The sequence below is a fragment of the Marmota monax genome, unplaced genomic scaffold, assembly GCF_021218885.2.
Source record: "Marmota monax isolate L192 unplaced genomic scaffold, Marmota_monax_Labrador192_F-V1.1 WCK01_AAM20220418_F8-fsc00078, whole genome shotgun sequence".
In the NCBI taxonomy this organism is placed as follows: domain Eukaryota; kingdom Metazoa; phylum Chordata; class Mammalia; order Rodentia; family Sciuridae; genus Marmota; species Marmota monax.
The window spans coordinates 3,322,697-3,342,931 of NW_026694865.1; the positions used below are offsets into that span (position 1 = coordinate 3,322,697).

General features: G+C 50.7%; 1 protein-coding gene across 1 annotated transcript in view; it reads left to right on the top strand.

The window, feature by feature from the left end:
* Positions 1-2,538: 2,538 nt before the first annotated feature.
* Positions 2,539-20,235, top strand: part of Itga11 (integrin subunit alpha 11) — a 115,610-nt gene continuing 97,913 nt past the window's right edge. Inside the window, exon 1 of the mRNA XM_046426667.2 lies at positions 2,539-2,697. Coding sequence (XP_046282623.1) covers positions 2,646-2,697 — 52 coding nt within the window. The 5' untranslated portion in view covers positions 2,539-2,645. The remainder of the gene's footprint in view (positions 2,698-20,235) is intronic.

Here is a 20,235-nt window from a genome sequence, read left to right on the forward strand (position 1 = left end):
CCCCTTCTTCCTCCGGGAGAAGTCTTTTCTGCTGTCCTTTAATAAACTTCTAATTTCTACTCTGAAAAAAAAATTGTCAACTCAAATCCCAGCTTCAAATCCCACATGGTGCTTATATTTATTTAGCTTCAATTTTCTGTCAACTCAAATCCCAGCTTCTAGAATGCCCTTCGTACATTTCTCTGAGCTTCCCCAGCCTTAGAGTCAGAATCATAGGCATTTTTCACCCACATCATGCTGTCTTGTGTGATTTAAATAATGTCTAACAATGATTAAATAAGAAATGACTTCAAGTAAATTAAGAATAAATTATAATTAAATAAATAAATACAAGCTCACTCTCACCTTCTGGGCTCCCTCAGTAGCTCCTCTTGCACAAGCTTCTCCTGCTATATCTTGCAGAGCAGTGTGGGGGGGGGGGACAGCTGGTACTCAAATATTTGCTGAAAGAACAAATGAGGGCACACCTCTCTCCCAACAGTCCTGTGTTATGCAGAAGCACACACACTGTATTCAAGACTCCCACACCATGATGAAAGTTAATGAAGGGTAGAATTGTTACCAGCAAGACTCGTGGTGCCATCCAGAGCACCCCTTCAACAGGCAGTGTGCAGATTACCCCCCATCTGAAGGGCCTGGGGTATCCTCCCCAACTCCCTGATCCTCAGATAATTTGCAGCTTTCACAAGTGCTCTGGGTAATTCCAAGGCACCATAGTTGGAGCACCACTAGGCAGAGCATGAACTTGGGCAAGGCTGGGAAGGGGTCACAGCCTATTGGATGGCAGGTACAGGTAAAAATGCTCTAGGCTCCAAGCATCCTGACTCAATCCTTAAGCCATGGTCACTGTCACATAACTAGGAAGTCTTGAGAGAAGTGGGCTCACAGGGTAGCTTGAGTAAGGGGTTCTGCAAGGTCCTCTTGCACTTGGTTTCTTCTCCATTGTGTCATCAAATGTCTGCCTCATCCCAAGGCCACAACCCCCTTCCCTACCCTGACCTCTGTTAATTTCTCAGCACTTCCTCTGTCCTTTACCCAGCCTGGAAGAGGAGGCCAGGGTAGGACAGCAGAGAAGAGAGTCAGTTCTTGTGTTCCAGGAACTCTCTTACAAGAGCAAGAAAGCTTGTTTTCCTCTGTCATATTCCCCTTTCTAAACTATGTCCTGTGGATGGTGACACACTGATTCACTTCTGCATAAACCCCATGCCTGCTTTCTTTCTTTCTCTCTCCCTACTCCCACCACCAAGTACTTGCCCGTGCCTACACACACACACACACACATCAGGGATGGAATCAGCTTCTCCCAGTCTGTGGCTAAGTAGCAGAGGTGAATATATTAAAGTAAATGCCACCATACTACCAAGAAAAGAGCGACGTTGAAGAGGCCAACACAAGCCCACCACTCCATTCATGTGAACACAGGCCTGCTCAAAACCCAGCTCATCCTCAGGAACCCTTCCATCTCTTCCAGGAAGCCCTTCCAATCTCTCCTAGCCTGAAAACCCCACCTCCTGTACTCATCCATCCAGCCACCCTCCTCCTGTGTTTCTGGTGTCTAGGGACTGAGTGCTCATAGAGATTTCAGGGAGAGAGAAGTTAATCAAATTATTCTGTTAATCAGAGTCTAGTTTCTCTTTTAAGTACAATAAAGATGAGAGAGAGAGAGAAGATGAGCATGTGTCTGAGGACCTGAATAGTGGGGACAGGGGACAAGGAAGGGCACAGGAAGACCCTCATAAGAAAGTGACAGGTCCTCTGCTCCATCTTCCCCACACATTGCCCTCTGCCTCTGCCTATCCTGCCCTCTGCCTCTGCTCCTCCCCTGCTGGGAAGGCCAGCCACTGCACTCACAGTTGTGGCCCACGGCTTGATTAAAAGCTTTTTCAACAAATAAGCATTGAAGCTGATTGTCTGTTATTACAAGGGCTGGGGAGGAAGGTGGGTTCCAAGGAAAAGCATCTTGATTTGTTAACGTGGTTCAGGTCCTCCTAGGTGCCTCGACATGGCTCAGGTGTGGAGGGTGAGGAGGAGGTCAGGAGAGTGGAGGAGGGAGGATCTGCATTTATTCCAGGGTCACAAGATCTCTGGCCTTTACATTTCATAACCCAGGATGCAGAGAGACAAAGGATGTCTTGGAATGGACGATTAAGGGACGTCCACTATGCTTGTCTAAGGGAGACCTGAGTCACAAAGGGTATCGCTGGATCACCTCCAGTATCCCTCTGGGCTTTGTGGAGCTCTTTTCTCTGGGAGATGGGACTACTGAACCACTTTCCTGAGCAGACCCTGATTTGGTGGTGGTCACAGAGAGGCAGGTGGCACACCGCCTAAGTAGCTGGCTCCTAGGAGTGGTTGTCGGGGGGAGGGGGAGAAGACCAGATGTGGAGAGGACGTCGTGGCCGCTGCACGCCTCCTGCCCAGGTGGCAGAGGGGCCGAGACCGGCCTGAAGCCAGAGCCCATGTGGTGGCCTTGCGCCCCTCCCCGCCGCTCGAGCCCTCCCACTTCCTCCGAAAGGGCCGCGGTTGTCAGGGAACCGGCGCTGAGCGCAGTGCTGGCTCCAGGCGCCGAGAAGAGGAGGCTGCTACTCTGGCTCGCCGCCCCAGCTGCCGCTCTGCGCCCGCAACCCGCCGCAGCACTGCGGGCCATGGACCTGCCCAGGGGCCTCGTGGTGGCCTGGGCGCTCAGCCTGTGGCCAGGTACGTGTCCCCCCTTGCCTTCCTTAGTCTCTGGAAGTCCCTCCCTAGCCCGCTGGGACCACGGATCCAGATGTTAGGAGAGGGAGCACCCTACGCCTCCTAGGGTCGGAACTTGGCTGCTCTTGGGGACGTGGGTCCCCTGGGACTGACTGCAATTTAAAGGTTCCAAGATCAGCAAAAGATCGAGGTGCGCGGAAGCATCTTAAGCGTCCGCAGTTTGGTGTGTTGGGAAAAGTTGAGGAGGTTTAAGTTGAAAAAGCGCTGAGGGCTGGTGGCACCGCTGGGTGCCTTGGGTCCCCGAGGGCCATGCTGCGGTTCCCACACAGAGGCTGGGGTAGTCAGGCATCCCAGGAGTGTGAAAGGCGAGTGGCCCAGACTGGGAAAGGGGGTGGACACATCGAGCGAGCGTGCCTCGGTGCCTGTGCGTGGATCTGGGGGCGCACCCCTGAGTTGGAGAGTCAGGCGTCGCAGCCCCAGAGGCTGGAGAGGGAGACGCGGGAGCGAAAAGCTGCCCAGAGTTCATCTCACTGGGTACTAAAGGAAGCCCTAGGGCGTTTGGCCCCAGGCTGTGGCAAATCCTCATCTGCCGGGTCACAGGCTGCTGCACACAGTCCCGCAATCCAGGACCTCTGGAAAAGTTACCTGATATCCGGGGTCGGAATAGGACAGCGCCCCCACAACCCGCGCTTGGAATTATGCAATTATTCAATAATCCGGGGGAAGCCGCGGTCGCCAAGACGCACGTAGCTGCCTAATGTACTCCAGGTGTGGGGGCGCAGCTGGCAACCCGAGTCCCGCAGAAGTCAGACCTGGGCTGTCTGCACCGGGAACCTAGTCCCAGTCTTGGCACATCTGTAGCCACACGGGGCGGCCGCCAGCAGCGCTGTTTTATGGCGGGAGGAAATTTTTGGGGTTCCTCTTCTGCGTGCGGAATGTCCAGCAAGGTCCAGTCCGGAGCACGGGCTGGGTGTGGGCGCCAGGATTGTCCTCCCCTTCTGCGTGGCTCCAGGCCTGAGCTGGAGCCAGCAGTTGGGATCTGATGGTGTGGCAGCGGGAGAGGGGCCTTCCGGGAGCGCAGGTGGAGACCCTCCAACCCTCTCTCCAGTCTGCAGACACCACAGGAAACATGTGAGCCCTCCTGTCGTTGTATACCAAACTTCTGGGAGGTCCTATAGTTGAAAGGGCCTCCAGCTGGGGGGTTCAGTTTAGATCCTGGAGTGACAGTTTAAAACAAACATTGGTGTGTGAAGTTTGGATTTGGAGAAAAGGAAGAGTTGCCACCAGGCCCCATAAACCTCTAGAAATTAGCTACAGGGGGCAGAGTCCACTCCAGCTTCATTTAGATGGGAGAGGGGTGGCATCAGGAACTGTCCTTAAATCACTTGAAATCCAGTCACAGTAAAAAGAATCTTCTCTTGTGTGCCAGATATGTTGCCCCATAATCTAAGGTGGAATGACTGCCTTCCAAGCTGAGGGACGGTAGCGACCTCAGCAAGCTAAGAGCAAAAAGTCTTTGGAATCAGACCTGGCTTTCAGTTCCGGCTCCAGAGCCCATGTCTGTCCAGCCCTGCACTGGTTCTGTGACCTCTCCAACAGGCACAGTAGGGCTCAGTCAGTGGTTGTTAATGGTGTTGTCATTCAAGAAAGAGAGGTGGTAAAGGACAGTGACATTAAAGGATCTCTAAAGACACAGGATTTGTGACTCAGAGCTCCCGTATATGGAGAAAACCACTTCTGCGTTATGTCTGGCCAGTTTGGGTTCTTGAAATATGGGATTTATTAAACATATCAATCAATGTTGAAAAAAGGACATCTGCTTGCAGGGAGCTGGGGGAAGGGCCTAAGCATGTGTGCAGTCTGGGCCTTGCCCATAGCTGAGGACAAAGCCAGACCAGGGAGAGCTAAACAGAGGTGCCAGGGAGTCAATGGAGCAGAGAAACTAGGGGCTGTTCAGATGAGAGAAGTTCAATGTCAGTTGAATAAGCAAGGGTGACTTCCTGAAGGAGGAGATAAATTTGAACAGGACTCTGGAAGAGTATGTAGAGTCAGTGTGACTTAAGTGAGACTCTTCAGATTTTAGGATGCTAAAGAAAAAAAAAAAAAGGTGTATACTTTAAATCCACAAAGGTGATGTTGGTCAGCCTGGACTTTACAGACTGGAAGGATCTCGGGGTCATTGGGTCCATTCCCCAAAACCTAGGGTAGAATTGATGTTGATCTGTCACCTGTGTGTCACATGGATGCAATGTAAAGAATTACCAAGAAGCTTGCCTGCTGGTGGTGGCACAGTTTGGTTCGACCAGAGATTTACTAGAGGCCAGGATGGGAGTGAGTGGTCACTAAGATACTTTGAGTTCAGAGCTTCTATGTTTTCAGAGCCCTGGCTGCAGAATGGCTAAGCTGATGGGGTAGACAAAGCTATCAGGAAAGCCTTAAAAAAAAAAGAAATAACAAATCTGAAGACATTTATGGCTGACGTTCAGACAGAGTAGGTCCATTGACCAGAACTTCCAATCACAATCCATCCATAGTAAGAGCGATGATTCTTTTAAAAATGCACCTGAGCCCCTGTTATCTGCCAAGCCCCATAAAGACACAAAGCACAACCAGACACAGAGTGGGGCAAAGGCTAAAGAGTCTCACTGCTGCAAAAGGTCTGGCTCTGCCAGTTAATGCTCTGTGCCCTCAGCAAGGCACTACATGGTTCTTCTGTGCCTTAATTTCCTGCAAAGTGGGGATAATAATAGAACTTATAAAGTTGTCATGAAGATTAAATAAGCACATTTACATACTTTTTGCTGGGAAAGTGCCAGACATATATTAAGCACTCGCTGAGGCTGTCTTTCTTCTCCATCATCGTCTTCCTGTCTGTAAGGATCTAAAGATGCACAGATATACCTAAAGATATATCTAAAGATGCACAGATATATACCTTTCAAACTCAAGTCCATAAGAGAAATCTAAGGGAAATCTGTTGGAGACTCAGAGGAGACATACAGGCCAGTGCCCTAAATAAACCAAGCCTCTCTAGCTTGGGAGATGCAGTTTGTCATTGTCACTTTGCCTCCCCTTTGTCCACTTTGCTGGGAGCTTATGGGCCAAGACTCTCAGCCACTGTGAGCTGAGAAGCCTCTGAACCCCTCCACACCACATGCAGGCTCTGGGGTCCTAAGGAGATGAGGTGGAGCCTCACCCTCTTTCTCTTTTTTTTGCCAGGAGTCTAAATAAACCAAGACTTCCCCAGCCCCTCCCTCCAAAGACCTGGCCTATGGTTGTAATCACAGTGAGAACTCACTCCACCATGGACCCCCAAAGATGGGATGCAAATCTTGTCCTTCCCATGATTCCCAGGCCACCCACACAGGTCTGTGGGCCCTGGAGGGACTCAGTGTCTCACCTCACCCTTGCTTTCTCTGCATCTCCCTCTCTCCCCTCCGGGAGTGGAAGCTTCCTCACTTTTCTCTCCACATCAGGCAACTTCCTTTCATCCCAGCCCCACACCCTGCCTCAACCCCTAAGCTTAGGAGAAAACTGTGTTCTGAGCCGATTGGCTCTTACTATGTAGAAGGGAGTTCATCTGAAGAATTTAAGAAATTCATTTTCCTCTCCACAAGGCCTGATTTGGGATACTATCATCTCACCACAGACTTCAATCTTCCTTTTGGAATTAAATCTGGTCATTGTTGTCGTGCGCCTGCCTGGCATTGTCATGATCCTCCCCAGACAGTGGCCTTTGGCCGACTCCAGGAGGGTCTGCTACAAAACAAGCTTTAAGAATGCTCCAGGGCACTTCAAAAAAATGACATCTCTGCCACTCACTGCATGCCCCGTGCCCCTCCTACCCCCAAATCTAGGGCTCTCACCAAGGATCCATAGTCATTGGAAACTATTTTCCCCAAAGCAATTGTGAGCTCAAGACACCCACACTCCTTAGCATGGAGAGCTTCCCATAGTGAGCCATGGTGCGGGTAGGACTGTCCCCCAGCTTGACTGTGTCTATCCTGTCAACCTTAATGCCACTGAAATCCTAGGAGTTTGTCCCCAGTGAGGGGAGGAGGGGATGGGGGGAGACTAGGTTAGGTCATCTTGTAAACTCAAAAGAAATGAGCTGCAAAAAACTTCAGTGGAGAGTTTTCACACTGAGTACTTAAGACCAAGATGAGTAGAATCTCACTCAGAAGGAAAAATCAGAGTGGCCCAGTCCCCTCCCCGTGCTCTCAATTCTTCCTTCACCTGAACACTGACCTGGCATCCCGCAGCCAGCAGTGGTAATAATCAGCACAAGCAGGGGTCAGGAGCTAGGTCACCTGCATTCGACTCCCTTCTAGTTGGGCGACCCTAGATAAGCCCCTTCAAGGCTTAGTATTCTCAACTGTAAAATGGGTAGAATAACTTCATAAGCTGAAGCTCGGGTTAACCATCCATATGTGATTCATTCATGTCACGTGATCAGAGCAGCATCTGGCTCCCAGCAAGCCCTCAGATCACAGAGCAGTTTTTATCCTTTCTGTCACTTAGTATTTGCTGTGCACACACTTCCGTGCATCTCCGCTAGACCTTGCAACCACATCATGAAATCACTACTGTGATCCCCAGGCTACACGAGTGAAGAGAAATGAACAGTGCAAGATCATGTCGATAAAGTAAGAGGCAGCATCAAGATTTGCCTGACCCAAAGCCACGGCTCTAAATCCATGCGTGATTTTCTTTGGAAAATGGGACTGGAAAGCATAGAAAGACAATATGGGGCCCTGGCAAAGGAGCTGACTTCAGAGAAAATGAAATTAGGGTGCAAACAATCACTCTTCCTGACCAGGAGTGGGGCACCTGCCCCTTCAGACTCAGCTAGACTCCAACTCCTCCATGCAAGATGCTGGCTTGGTGAAATGGGGTCCTCACGGGTGCCTCGCAGCCTGAGATCCTCTTTTCCTCACTATCCCAGATCAGACTCCACAAGCGCTCAACCACCTGTCCCCAAAGGGCTTGATATCCTGGGACACTGACTGCCCAAGGGTTCCCACTCAGCCCATTCTCCTCCCCAGCCTGCCCATTTCCATTCCCCTAATCAAAACCTGCTCTGAGCTTCAGGCCTAATAAGTTCATTCATGCTGATCAGCGCTAAAAAGTGAGGACAACTCAATGTGTCCCACCCAAAGGGATTTGCACTGTAATTGGGCTGTGCCTTAAACCAAAGGAATAAAGAGCAAACCAGGGCATTTTAGGCTCCAGGACTGGCCAGCAGAGGAAACAGGGGAGGCTGGGGGCCTGCTTGGCTTGGTCCAGCCAATCAGAGCCCTACCCTATCCCTGTCCCTGACAGCCAGCCTCTTCCTATAAGGTAGAAGAACCCAGCCTGTGGCTTGGATGGTGAAGCTCTAAAGCGGGCAGAGGTTTTTCTACGTGGCATGTGGGTGAGTTGGGGAAGTTACTATAGCAACATGCTCCAGGATTCCAAACAGGATGACACAGAGAAGGGGTTCATGCCTCTGAAGCTGGGGCTGACAGCTTTCTTCCCCAAGCAGCTTCACCAGCTGAGCCAGACTACCAAGAATCCTGACCCTGCAGATTTCCAGGGCCCATTTCTTCTCTATAGATCAGAGAGCTGGACTCAGGAAAACCCATGAAATGGAGTATGGACTGTAGGTGCAGCTCCCACCCACAGTCTGCAAAGAGTGTGCCTTCCTCTGTCAGGAAAGGATGTTCCCTTTAGATGGATGGGGAGGCTGAGGCTCTTAAAGGTTAAATGATTTCTGTGATTTTCCCCAAGATCACATGGGGACTCAGGGCCAGGTCTTCTGACCAAGGGTGAGGTTTAGATCCTAATTTGCTACACCCAGAGGGGAACTTAAGGAGTAAATAATACTTCAGTCAGGGAAATGATATTCTAATGGTAGACTTTTCTATACTGGTGGTAGTCAAGTCATGCAAGATCATTGGAATCATTCTGGAATATCCCTAACCTCCCATTCCCAGGCTCTCACCTCCTCTTCCTTCAAGGAAGAAGGCCACAAAGCAGTTTTCATTTCCTCTCCTTGTGCTGGGGATGCTCTTTTCCTGGAACTCATGCCCTTCAGAGTTAATGATTGGTGGTGATCATCAGTCCCTTAGCAGACGGAGTTCCTCTCCAAGTTTATTCATACGACTTGTAGGATGAGCTACATAATCTGCAGGACCCACTGCAAAATAGCCCTGCTCACATGGTCCTGCCTACAGGTCTGTCATTTGGCAAGAAAGACACACAATCCTACTTTACGGATGAGGACCTGAGTGACTTGTCCAGTTCATCAACATGTACTGAGCCCCCATGAAGCCCAGGCGACTAGAGTGTGGAGATTCCAAATTATAGACAAGGCACTGACTCTGCCTTGGGGAATGTGGGAGTGGGGAGCAGTCTGCAGACCCCTTAGGTAGAGACTCATGCAAAGTGCTGGTATGCATGGAAGGCGGGGTATCCATGGAGCAACTCTAAAGGCCCACAGGTCATTTTTAAGTCCTGAAGTCCCACAAACATTTCTGTCTCCGGTGACTTTGAGAATCTTTTGGGGAGGACCTCTGAGAATTTGACGCTGGGCTCTGGAGCAGCTACCTTGGTGTGTTGCAGAGCTAGGTCTTGCAGAACTGGCCTTCCCACAGCCCCAGGGATGTGCAGTGGCATGGGTTCAGTCTTGATCTTTAACAAACACAGCCCACCAAATCCTGACCGGCGGGCCCTCGTCTCCATCAGGACTCACCCGTCAGCAGGACCACATACCCGGAGGCCTGCTCAGCCCTACAGCACTCCATCCAACTGAGTTTCTCTGACTTGTCCAAATACAAGAGCTGCTTCCAGCCTGCACTCACACTGTCCCCTGTATCCCCCTTGATCCTGTCCCTCTTTTCTCCTGGCTACCACCCACTGATCCTTCAGTTCTCCATTTGGCCTCCTAAAAGCCTGCCTGGTCCTTTAGTCAGAGCCTGGGCCCCCTCACGTGATGTCAAGGTATCCTGTTCCTGCCCACCCAGTGGTACTTCCCCTGCCTAGACACCTTCCCCGTTGTGCTGGGAGACCACGAGAACAGATGCCAGGCCTCGGATCCACCACTGCAGACGCAGGTCTTGCATAGTGCTAGATGCAATAGGTGCTTCGTAGCGAATGAGTGGAAGAGCCATCTGTCCAGGGAAGCAGAAAGATATTTAAGGGCAGGACAGATGTCTGAAATCTCTTTGTACTCATACTTGATAAATGATGATAGTACAAGGGAAGAAGTAATACCGGTTATAAGATAGATACAGATGGAGGAATCTGAGGTTTGAGGGGTAAGAGACAGATTTTTTTATTTTTGAAAGAAGGATTTACTTGGCAGCAAAAGAGGTGAGTAGAGTATATTGATGCAAACCACCTGATGTTGGGTGAGCAGGATGCTGGAGTATGGACTGTGAGGAACTGCAAGAACCGAACAGTGGGCTAGAGCCACTGAGAAAGAAGCCAAATACCAATGAGAGCATTTGGATTGGCAGATGGGAGCCATTGAAGAGTTTTGAGGGAGGGTAGGGACATTTGCATTAGGACATTCTAATCTACATTTGCAGAAGCTTCCTGAGGAGGTAGGGAGGAGGTTACATGTGACAGGATGACAGTGGTGAGCAGGTGGAATGACAGGAAGCATCCAGCACTCCACCACTGGACTAAATCACCAGCCCAAATGACAGGCAAGCCATGCCCCTGGCTGAGGAAATGCAAGGTTCAAGGTGGGGAAATTTAGTCAGTTCTGTACATGTGCCCTGGTGGGGTTTGTGGGGCAGGCGGGGGCCATCGGTATGCTGCCTGGGAGCTCGGAAGCCAGTCTGACACTGAGCCTTTCAAATAACTGGTAGCTGTCACACAGACCAGCCTGAGTGAGAGCAAGCGTCCATAGCATGGATACTCTGTCCCTCCATCCCCTTTTTGGGCCCAGAATCAGTGATTCATGCCCCAAACTTAAGGCAAGCTCAGATTCTGGTTTTGAGAGCCATTTAGAGCAGAAGAAACCATCGAGAGAGCCAGGCCAGACCACAAGCCAAACATCAGCTGTGGAATGTGCTTGCTGCTGACGGAGAGGCCAGCCAGGGGCAGCAGCCCTGGCAGGCTGCACGAGAGGCCCCGCCGGCAGGCCTGACTGTGGTCAATTGTCCCCAAGATGGTCTCTGCTCTTTCCTCTCTTCTCAGTGTGGATCTGCCTGCATCCCATCTGGCACATCGTAAACCCACCCCCAACACACACCCCTGCCCCCAGCCTGGCCCCCCACCACCCTTGGTTTGACACAGTGGAAACCTAGGTATATAATGACCTCCTAGGCAAGAAGTGAGGGTGGAGCAGAAGTTTCAAAAGCCTCATTTCCCACACAACGTAGTGATTCAGACATCAACCATACTCTGCAGAACGTAGCCATGTTATTTAGTGCCCAAGAAGGAGCTGGGAGTGCCTGGAGAAGATGGCAGGGGCTGAGCATAGACCAGTCTCTGGGAGCTATCTGATGAGAGCCATCTATGGTGCATTAGGATATGACATGAACCCTCATTTCACAGATGGAAACACTGGGTCTGAGCCCCAAAGGGTCATATTGACACAGGCTTTCAGTATTGGCCTTGATGCTTATTAAGTGTGGGACTTTGGACAAGTGACTTCCCTCTTTGGATTGTGTCATGAAAATCCCAATGCTACCTTGTTATCCTGCCTTGTAGGTTTAGTATGAAAAACTGGAAATACTACCCAATAACAAAATGTCTGGCAGCAATGGAATGCTCAATGAATGTTAATAGCAACATTGGCTAACCCAGAAGTTCGGTCACTGAGCGAGATCTCCCAGGTGGTAGAGTCACAGCTTTGGATGCAAACCAGGCCGTCGGACTCCAGAGACTGTGATTCTGAGAGGTCAGATGACGGCTGCTAATCCAGACAGCCAGAACCCAGAACTCAGAGCTTATTATCTCAAAGGCCATCTTCTTCCATGATATTTTGTTGTTGCTTATTTGGGTTTTGTTGTTGTTGTTGTTTTGTTCTGTTTAATATTTTTTAGTTGTCAATGGACCTATATTATTTTTATTTCTTTACATGTGGTGCTGAGAATCGAACCCAGTGCCTCACACGTACTAGGCAAGTGCTCTGCGACTGAGCCACCATCCCAGCCCTTGTTTTGTTTTTTGTGGTGCTGGGAGTCAAACCCAGGGCCTCACGCTTTCTGAGCAAGCACTCTCCAGCCCAAAGCCGTCTTCTGCCTGCACACAACTCTGGCTCTACCTGTGGAGCCCGTGGTGCTTTCATTTAATGGTTTTCTTTAAGTGAACCTTAAATCAACTCAAAATCTTCACAGAACCTCATCCTAAGCAATAATTGCTGGAAAAACCTAAGATTTGATTTGCTTATAATTTTAAAACTCCTGTGTAATCAAGTTGTCATGTTCACACTTAATCAACCTAAACTCCTCTCTCCATGGGGACACGAGGTTCCTTGTGCCTCCCAGGAAGGACAAATTTCCTGCAGCTCTTAGCGCCCAGAAGGGAAGTGCTGTGTGGGTCAGATATGACTGGGGGACTCCTTAGGAGACAGACCTGGTTTGGTCAAGGTCTCCTCAAGGGCCAGCCGCTCCCTGGGAACCCACTGAGGAGCCCTCAGGGAAGCTGGCAGGTGTCCAGGCAGAGGAGGGTCCCTTTTCTCCTGCGCTGGGCCCAGGTGAGGGTAAGGCCCAGGAGCATTTCCCTGCCACCAAGCAGCCAGGTCCCTGGCTGTTTCTGGCAGCTGCCTGGGTAGACAGTGGCCCCACTAGACTGGTCTCCATTGCTGGGCATAGGCAGGGAAGGGGAGCCTTCCCAGGGTGCCCACTCATGAAGACAAAGGGGGATTTTACATGGAACCTGAGGGGCATCCAAATCTGTTGGTCTTACAAAAGACAAAGAAACCCCCAACCCCCTCCCTAACAAATATTTTGAAGTGAGTGGAAGTGGGGAGGAACTTGCTGCTTTTCTTCTCTCTGGCAACTCTAGAAAGGAAAGCCCTCCTGGACCTCTGTCAGAAGAACCGTCATACGTCTGTAGACTTCTCTATCTCTCCTCATCAGCAGCACCCCTACTCTTCACAAGGCTGCCTGCCTGGATCCCTTGGATAGGGGGAACCGTTCCCTTCCTTCTCTCTTGTTTCCTCTTCCCCTGGGAATCATTGCACCTTCTTGCCCTACACACCCCTCATAAGCACTTAGTTCATGCCAGCTAGTGACTCCTCTTCAGGCCGGACTCGGCTCAGCCTGTGGGCATGAAAACCACTGCAAACTAATTCATACAGAGGAGTTCCCCATTTGACCTCTATCCCCGCCCCACAGCCTAGTGATTATCACTAGAGGCTGCTTTCAAGCAGCCGTAACTCAGCCCAGGTGACCAATCCAGGCCAACCCTGAACATTACCAATGTAGAGACCAAAGCCTGGGGCTGGCCTCCACCTCTCAAGCCTAAGGTAATGGCAGAGCCCGGGAGTCAAGATGAGGACCCCGGGTCAAGCTTGGAGTCTGAACTAGAGTGAGCTTCATTCAGTCACTTCTAAAAGAAATGTTTGGCCTTTGTGTTTCCAAAGGCCCTTTGGGGGCTATGCGTCCATGCTTCCATGAACATTCCCTGAGCCAGAACTTTGCCTTTCGTACGTGAACAAGAAGTTAACAATGGGGACTCTATTTTAAAACAGTTTGCTCTGGTGCACGGGTGGACACAGTGCATGCTTGACCCGTGCTCGTCCACCCATCTAAGAGGAGTCTTGGGCCTCGGGGGTCCCTGAGAGGTCCAGCACCGAGCGTCTGAACATCTCAGACAGTGACCATCCATGGCTTGCAACCCTCCAATGACAGGAAACTCACCACCTCACAAGGCAGTCCATTTTCTAGCCAAGGCAGATGAACTCATGGACCTTGACACATTTAAGGACCTAACAAGGCAATAGGCAATTGAGACGGCTTTGCAACCATGAAGGACTGACCTATACTGAACACTGGAAGGACCTGTATATCCATCAGGGAACAGAACCCTGCACTCCCTAATGCCCCATCCACACCAAGCCAGGCAATGGCACCTGGTGCATCTGTGTTGAGCCCTGAGCAACCAGAAAACTCTTCCAGTGGGTGGGGTATACCACTGTAGGGCGAGCCCCACAGACTTGGAAGGGAAGGGCCCCCACGATTCCTTTTTTTAGTTTACATCCAAAGAGCAGGGTCAGACTGGCCCGGCAGTTCTCTGGGTCCTCATTACCCTACTTCCTCTCCTCCAAGGGAAAGCCCTGCCACAAATTGCATATCTTGAGCTTTGTCTTGCTTTTACTTTGCCCAAACACTTGCTAGCCTAGGGCTAATCTTGGATGCCCAGGGCTCTTGATCCATACACCCACGACAAGTGGGACACACGCTTAGGAACTGGAAAACCAAAACCAAACTTTCAGAGCTCTTTGAGCTGGTTAGTATATTCAGCTCTCTTTGAAATTTCTGTAGCCAGGATCAGAGTAGGCAGGGCTGCCTCGTACCGCTCTATAGGTTGTGCACTGCATGCCTTACATCACTACAACATAAACAGCACCCTCTGCAGTTGGTGTAATACAGAGACCCTAGCAGTGAGAGAGTAAAGTTTTAAAGATGATAAAAGTGTACATATATGGACTTCTTGGAAACCTACAACAGGACTTAGGGATAGGGCAACTAGTTTAGTGTGTGCCTTTTCAGATAAGGAAACTGAGGGCCAGGATGAGGAAGAAACTGGCTCAAAGTTGCAAAGCAAGTTAGAAGCCATGCTGGAATTAGAACTAGGGCTTCTGAAGCCAAATTCAGTCCCTCTCTGAGACTCTAAGTATCACACTCCCGTTCAACCCTTAGTTGTCAGGTTAAGAGTCTTAAAGGTCTGAACACTTGTATTCATTTTTTGCTGTCTCTTTTACAAATGTATATTGATCACTTACTATGTGTTAAGCACTGTTCCACGTGCTGAGGATAAAGTGGGAACACTTTAGAAAGAGTCCCTTCCAGGGGAGCACTGGTAAATGCTTAACAACAGATTCTGGCCCTTGGGATAGAGTGGAAAGAGTTCTTATTTATAGCATTTGACAGTTTCCCTGGTGTAAATCCTCTCCTCAGGGTCAATTTCAAGCTACCAGTGTGACCCCATCAGCTCCCGTGAGCAGGCCTCAGCACACGCTGGTCCTCTCCCTGTGTGACTTAAACCCCAGTGAGAGAGGAGACAGAGTTCAAGTGAGCAAACAGGTCTCACAACCACCTGTCACTATTTTAAATTGTAAAAATAAAAAAGAAGATGGATGCCGTGAGGAGGAATAGTGGGTTCTCCATCCTGGCTAGGACATTACCACTGGAGGGTGAGGGGAAACCAGCTGAGCCAAGATCTCGGGGAAGAGTGTCCTGGGCAAAGGGAGCAGCAGTGCGGAGGTCTGGAGGTGGGAAAAGAGCTTGGTGTGTCCGAGCTGCGGAGAGGAGGGTAGCAATGGTGACACTCATGGGGTAGAGGAGAAGGCAGGTCCTGCAGCACTGGGCGAGCCTGGGGAAGGATCCGGGATCTACTCGAGATGCCATGAGGACTCCAAAGGTGATAAGCAAGAAAATGTCACCATCTGAGGGGCCTTTTAAAAAAATCATTCTGGCTGCTGCAAAGGGCAGAGCGAAATTAGAATTGAGCACCCATACAGAAGACTTGCCAAAATCTAGGTCCAAAATGACAATGACTGGGTCTAAGGGATGACAAAGGAGATGGAGGAGAGTGGCCACACTGGAGAGGACCTGAGGGGTGAAACCTGCAGGATTGCTGGTGGGAAGTTGAGTCACAGAAGTCTTTCTGAGCCTCTGACTTGCCAAGGGGAGGTGGGAACGCCACTTCCCAGCATGGGGAGGCTGGGAGAGAGACAAGTTTGGAAAAGAAAACCCTGGGTTCCTTCCTGGACAAGTGAAAATGCCCCGCAGGCAGCTAGACAATGGCTACTGGGGCTCCCAAAGCAGCCTGAGTTAGCCTGGGGCGGAAGGGGGTTCTCAAGAATCTGGGCCACTTTGACGTTGGAGGGGGTGGAGGGGAGGTGGGAGGCACCAGCCCAAGGTCTAGCACTGTTGGCCAGAGCCTGCTGCAGGGGCATATCTGTGGTCACAACTCTTAAGACCAGTTTTCCATCCAACCTGGGATATGTGTGTGTGTGTAGGGGGGGACATAGGTGTGTTTTAGTTGATCAAGACTTGATTGTACTTTAAATGAGTACAGTGCAGAGATTTCTAATGTTTATTTGGGTACTTTTATTTCCTTCATAGTAGTTCTTGAACGCTTGAGGAAGAAGCTCCATTCCTACGGAGAGAAAAGGATAAATGATATAAGACAGAAAAGTATATTAGCTTTCATAAAACTGTGACTTTAGTCCTGAAGGAGGTGATTCATGTGTCCTCTGAAGGCATGAGATGGTTCTCCAGGACTGGGAGGAAAACTATGTTAATTATAGCCAATTTCAGTTTGCTGTTTTCAATTTTCAGGCCTGTTTTCCATGATCTTGACATCTGCTTAACCAGCACTTTGGCAAACTACCAATTTCTAAAAAAAATGAGAAGGGCCTCCATGGCTCTCACCAGCACTTGCTATTTCTCTCTGGATGCTTCCATGGGTGCCTCTATTTCAGCCTGCGTACCATGGGCCCTCAAAGGGGTTTGGTCTCCTCCACGGCCCAGTGAAGTTGTCCCCACTGTCACATAGGTTGGTTGTTTCTGACTTAGAGAATTCTTCCTTATCTAGAGCTTCAAGTGCTTTGGAGATTGGAGGAAGGCCATCGTGATAATAGTAGCAAACATAGTTTCTTTAGCACAGAGGATGACATGGAGGGAATGGTACAGGGAACGGTGAGTTTCTGTTGAGATGACTGTCTTAGAGGAGAGAGGTAGGCAGGCAAGGCAGGGTCCTCCAAGGTCACACCGAGGCCTGGCTGGAGAGGAAGGGGGCTGCACTGATGGAGGGCAGTGGGTAAAGGGCAGGCCACCCTGTGTCTCTCCACTCAAGTCCTTCCTGGATGAAGATGAAGTGAACTTGGTGAGCTCGTGCCAGGCAGCACATCCTTTACCAATTTCAAAATGCCATTAAGGCCACCAGAGTCTTCAGAACTCTTGGCTAAAGTGGACCTAGCAATCATCCAGTGAGGATGCTCAGCCCCCTCATCACCCCCAGGAGAGAGCTTTCTGATTCCTCATGGGTTCTTTCTTCACACACTTAACATTCAAGAGGCCGTGCAAATGCATCTAGATCCAGGGCCCTTCCTCCCGGGGAAGGCAGACACTGTGGCCACAGCCTCCCATGAAGCAGACCTTGCTTCTAACCGCTGGCGCACGCAGAGCCACTTGCTGCCAGAAGCAGCAGTGGGTGTGGACTGGGACCTGCTGTTTCCCCAATGAGCTAATCTCCCTGAGAATCAAGGGTGTGCGAGGTGACGCCTTTCCATGGGGCGTCCTTGCTGCCTCCCGCTTCTCCCTTCCTTCCCTGGCGAGGCCTAGCCAGTCTCCCATGGAAGCCACCCTCTGCCCCTTGATGGTGACTGTCAGGAGAAATCAGTGCTGCCACTCTCCTCCCTGCGGGTCTCCTCCACACTGCGTAATCCCTGGGCTCTGTGCCTGTGTGCACACTCAGGCCAGTGTCTCCTGGGGCAGAGTTCCGACCTGCCCTGCATGAAGGCCAGAAAGCCAGGGGTCTGAGACAAGGCTCTAGCTGCTTCTTGACCAGCTGCAACAGCGGGAAGAGGAGGAAGGACGGTGGTTGGCTGGTGACGTCAGTGGTGGGGGGAATGGGAAGCAGGATGGACTCCATGGTTTTCTTCAGAGAAGACGGCAGCAGGATAAAGCCCACGAGCAGAGGGCAGTCACTGGGTCAAGAAGTCAGATACTTCTGTGTGAGTGACAGAAGTGAGAACACAGGTGGGCTTTTACAAGAGTGAAGGGAGCGCATCCCCTTCCTTAGAAGACCCAAGAGAGGGCAAATTTGCTCTCAAGTAAAAGAGGGCATCTGGGCTAGATGTGACAAGTGGCTGGTGTCACCAGGCCGGCTCCCCTAAACACAGCCTCTGATTCTAACAGAAAGGCCGGGCCGGCTGGTGCTAAATCACTGTGGGGCTGGGGGACAGCTTACCTTCAGAAGTGGCTTGAAGCTGAGGACACTTGTGTTGGACCAACTGCTGGAGGGAGGTGGGGTATGTTCCCAGTCCTGGAGGCAATCGGATGGAGTCTCGGATGGAGTCTCGCTGGGGAAGCACCACCTGCTCACCCACGGTTTATAAGCTCCTCCCCCCAGAGGGAGATGAACTTGGAAATGAATCCAGAGGAAAAAGAGAACACAGACTTAGGACATCCGAACTGTGAACATTTTTAGACCACCAGGGAGACTGATGACCAGAAAGGGGAAGTATCTTGTTCAAGGTCACACAGCCAGTAAGTGGCAGAACCCAGGAGAAAAACCCAGTTTCCTGATGCCCAGCCTAGTTCTTACCACAGCAGTCTTAGCATCTAAGAGGTGGGTACCATATATCCATGTCCCCGTTTCTGAGTCCTAGAACCAGCTGTCTTAAAGTCAGGAGTCTACCCTTTGGCCTTTGACAGCCATATTTCCCCATCTCCCCTAAGTTCTCCCATTCCTAGAAGACCCCAGGGAGACAGATCCTTGGTCATTCCAATGCCACATAGTCCTGTCATCAAGGAGTCAGAATATACAGCCTGAGGTCCCACAAATTTTTTTAACTAAGAGGGTCTAGGAGGACCTTCTGCCCATTGCCCTAAATCTCATTGAGGTTTTAGCAGCACAGTCCAGCCCCAGGGCTGGGCAGGGCTTTCTGTGGAAAGGTGATCACATTCCTGGACACTCACCAAGATCTCTGTCTTCCTGACATCTGATGTGTCCAGAAGCCCCAGCCAGAGACAGAAGGCCCCACAGCCGAGTCCCCAGGGTGCAAATGAGGGCCTGGAGGGTGCAAAGCATTAGAAGATGATTTTCTCTAATTCTTTCCTTTGGCTCTGGAATGCAAAATATTATCATTTTTGCCTGGAGATTTCCCTTCCCAAATGTACTTGGCTCTGGCCAGCATCGAGATGAGTTTGCATTCTTCCCCGCTGCCTGGGCTCCAATTCTAAATTGTTTGCGGAGACTCAAGACAGATGCTCTTGTGCTGACAACTGGAAGTCAGCTGTGTGTTTGTCCAGAGAACCTACTGATGTGTGCCAGGGCTGCACCTTGGGTGTCAGAGGCCAAATCTCTCATTTTCCAGATGGGAATATGGGGCCCCCGAGAGGCCCAGGGACTCCCCAGGCGCACAAGTCAAGTTGATGGCACGGCCGACATTAGAACTGAGATCATCCCTGTCCCAACTTCTCTTGGCTTCGCTTCAGACTCCGCTGACTTAACCACCTGTCTGTTGGCCCCAGCACGGCTGCAGACTCTGAAGACCACAAGTCATATCGTACCCCATGGGGTGGCCCCACCACCCAGCATGCAACCTGGAGCACCCAGACCCAAAAGACGATGACGGGAGTGAAGTCATACCACAGGACTGATGGGGAAGACAGAGGGTCATGAGGAACCACTGGCGACCTTGGACAACTCCCGTCTTTCTCTGGGCCTTAGTTTTCCCCCTTAAGGGCACTGAGGTCTTCAACTCAATAGAGCGGTTCTCAAACTGTGTTCCAAGAATCCCTAAATTTCCAAGGAAAGTGTCCTAGATTTGCTCCTGGGGCTGGGAACCTGCTACTTGTTCCTGCTTCCACCCTCAGCATCAACCTTTTGTGTCCACTTGGGATTCGCTGAGAAAAACAAAGTTTAGGGGCCAATAAAGTATTTGATCTCTAAGATCTTTGATTACTCATAAAAGTAAAATCTAATAAGTTCCCTGATAATATCTGTTGTGTGCTGCCTTCAACCCAGTGGTAACGGATCTTGCCCCTGTCCCATGGTGACTAGAAAGGAAGAAAATGAGGTGGAGGAAGCCCTGGTGCTGTGCTCCAGAGCCCAGTGTCCACAGAGGGCGGTTAGGTCTGGCGGTTTGGGTCGACATCTGCATCTGCCACTCCCCAGATGGGGAAGGACAGCCCAGCTATTGGGAAGGACAGCCCAGAGCTGAGGTAGGGACAAGCTATGAGTGGTGCTGGGCCACACTGCTCCCTGACAGGTTGGGGGCAGGCCCAGTGGGGCCTAAAGTCGAGTCTCCTCAGGGAGATGCTGAGAAAGGAATGTCTGGGCTACTCCCCAGAAATTGTGAGTCCCCCAGATTCCCCAGTGTTCCTTCTCCCTGTATCTTTGTCCAGATACTGTGAAATCGCTCCTCCTCCTCCCTTCTAGTCCAGCATTGAAGAGCTAGGCTGCATCGGTTAACAATTGCTGTGATCATGCCCAGCCCTTTGGGTTTTTTTATCTTGAGTCAGCGTCTCTCTGAGTTGCAGAGGCTGGCCTTGGACTTACCATCCTCCTGCCTCAGCCTTCCAAGTGGCTGGGATTAGTAGCATGCACCACCGAGCACAGTCCTTACCCTGCCTCTTCAGTGGCAAA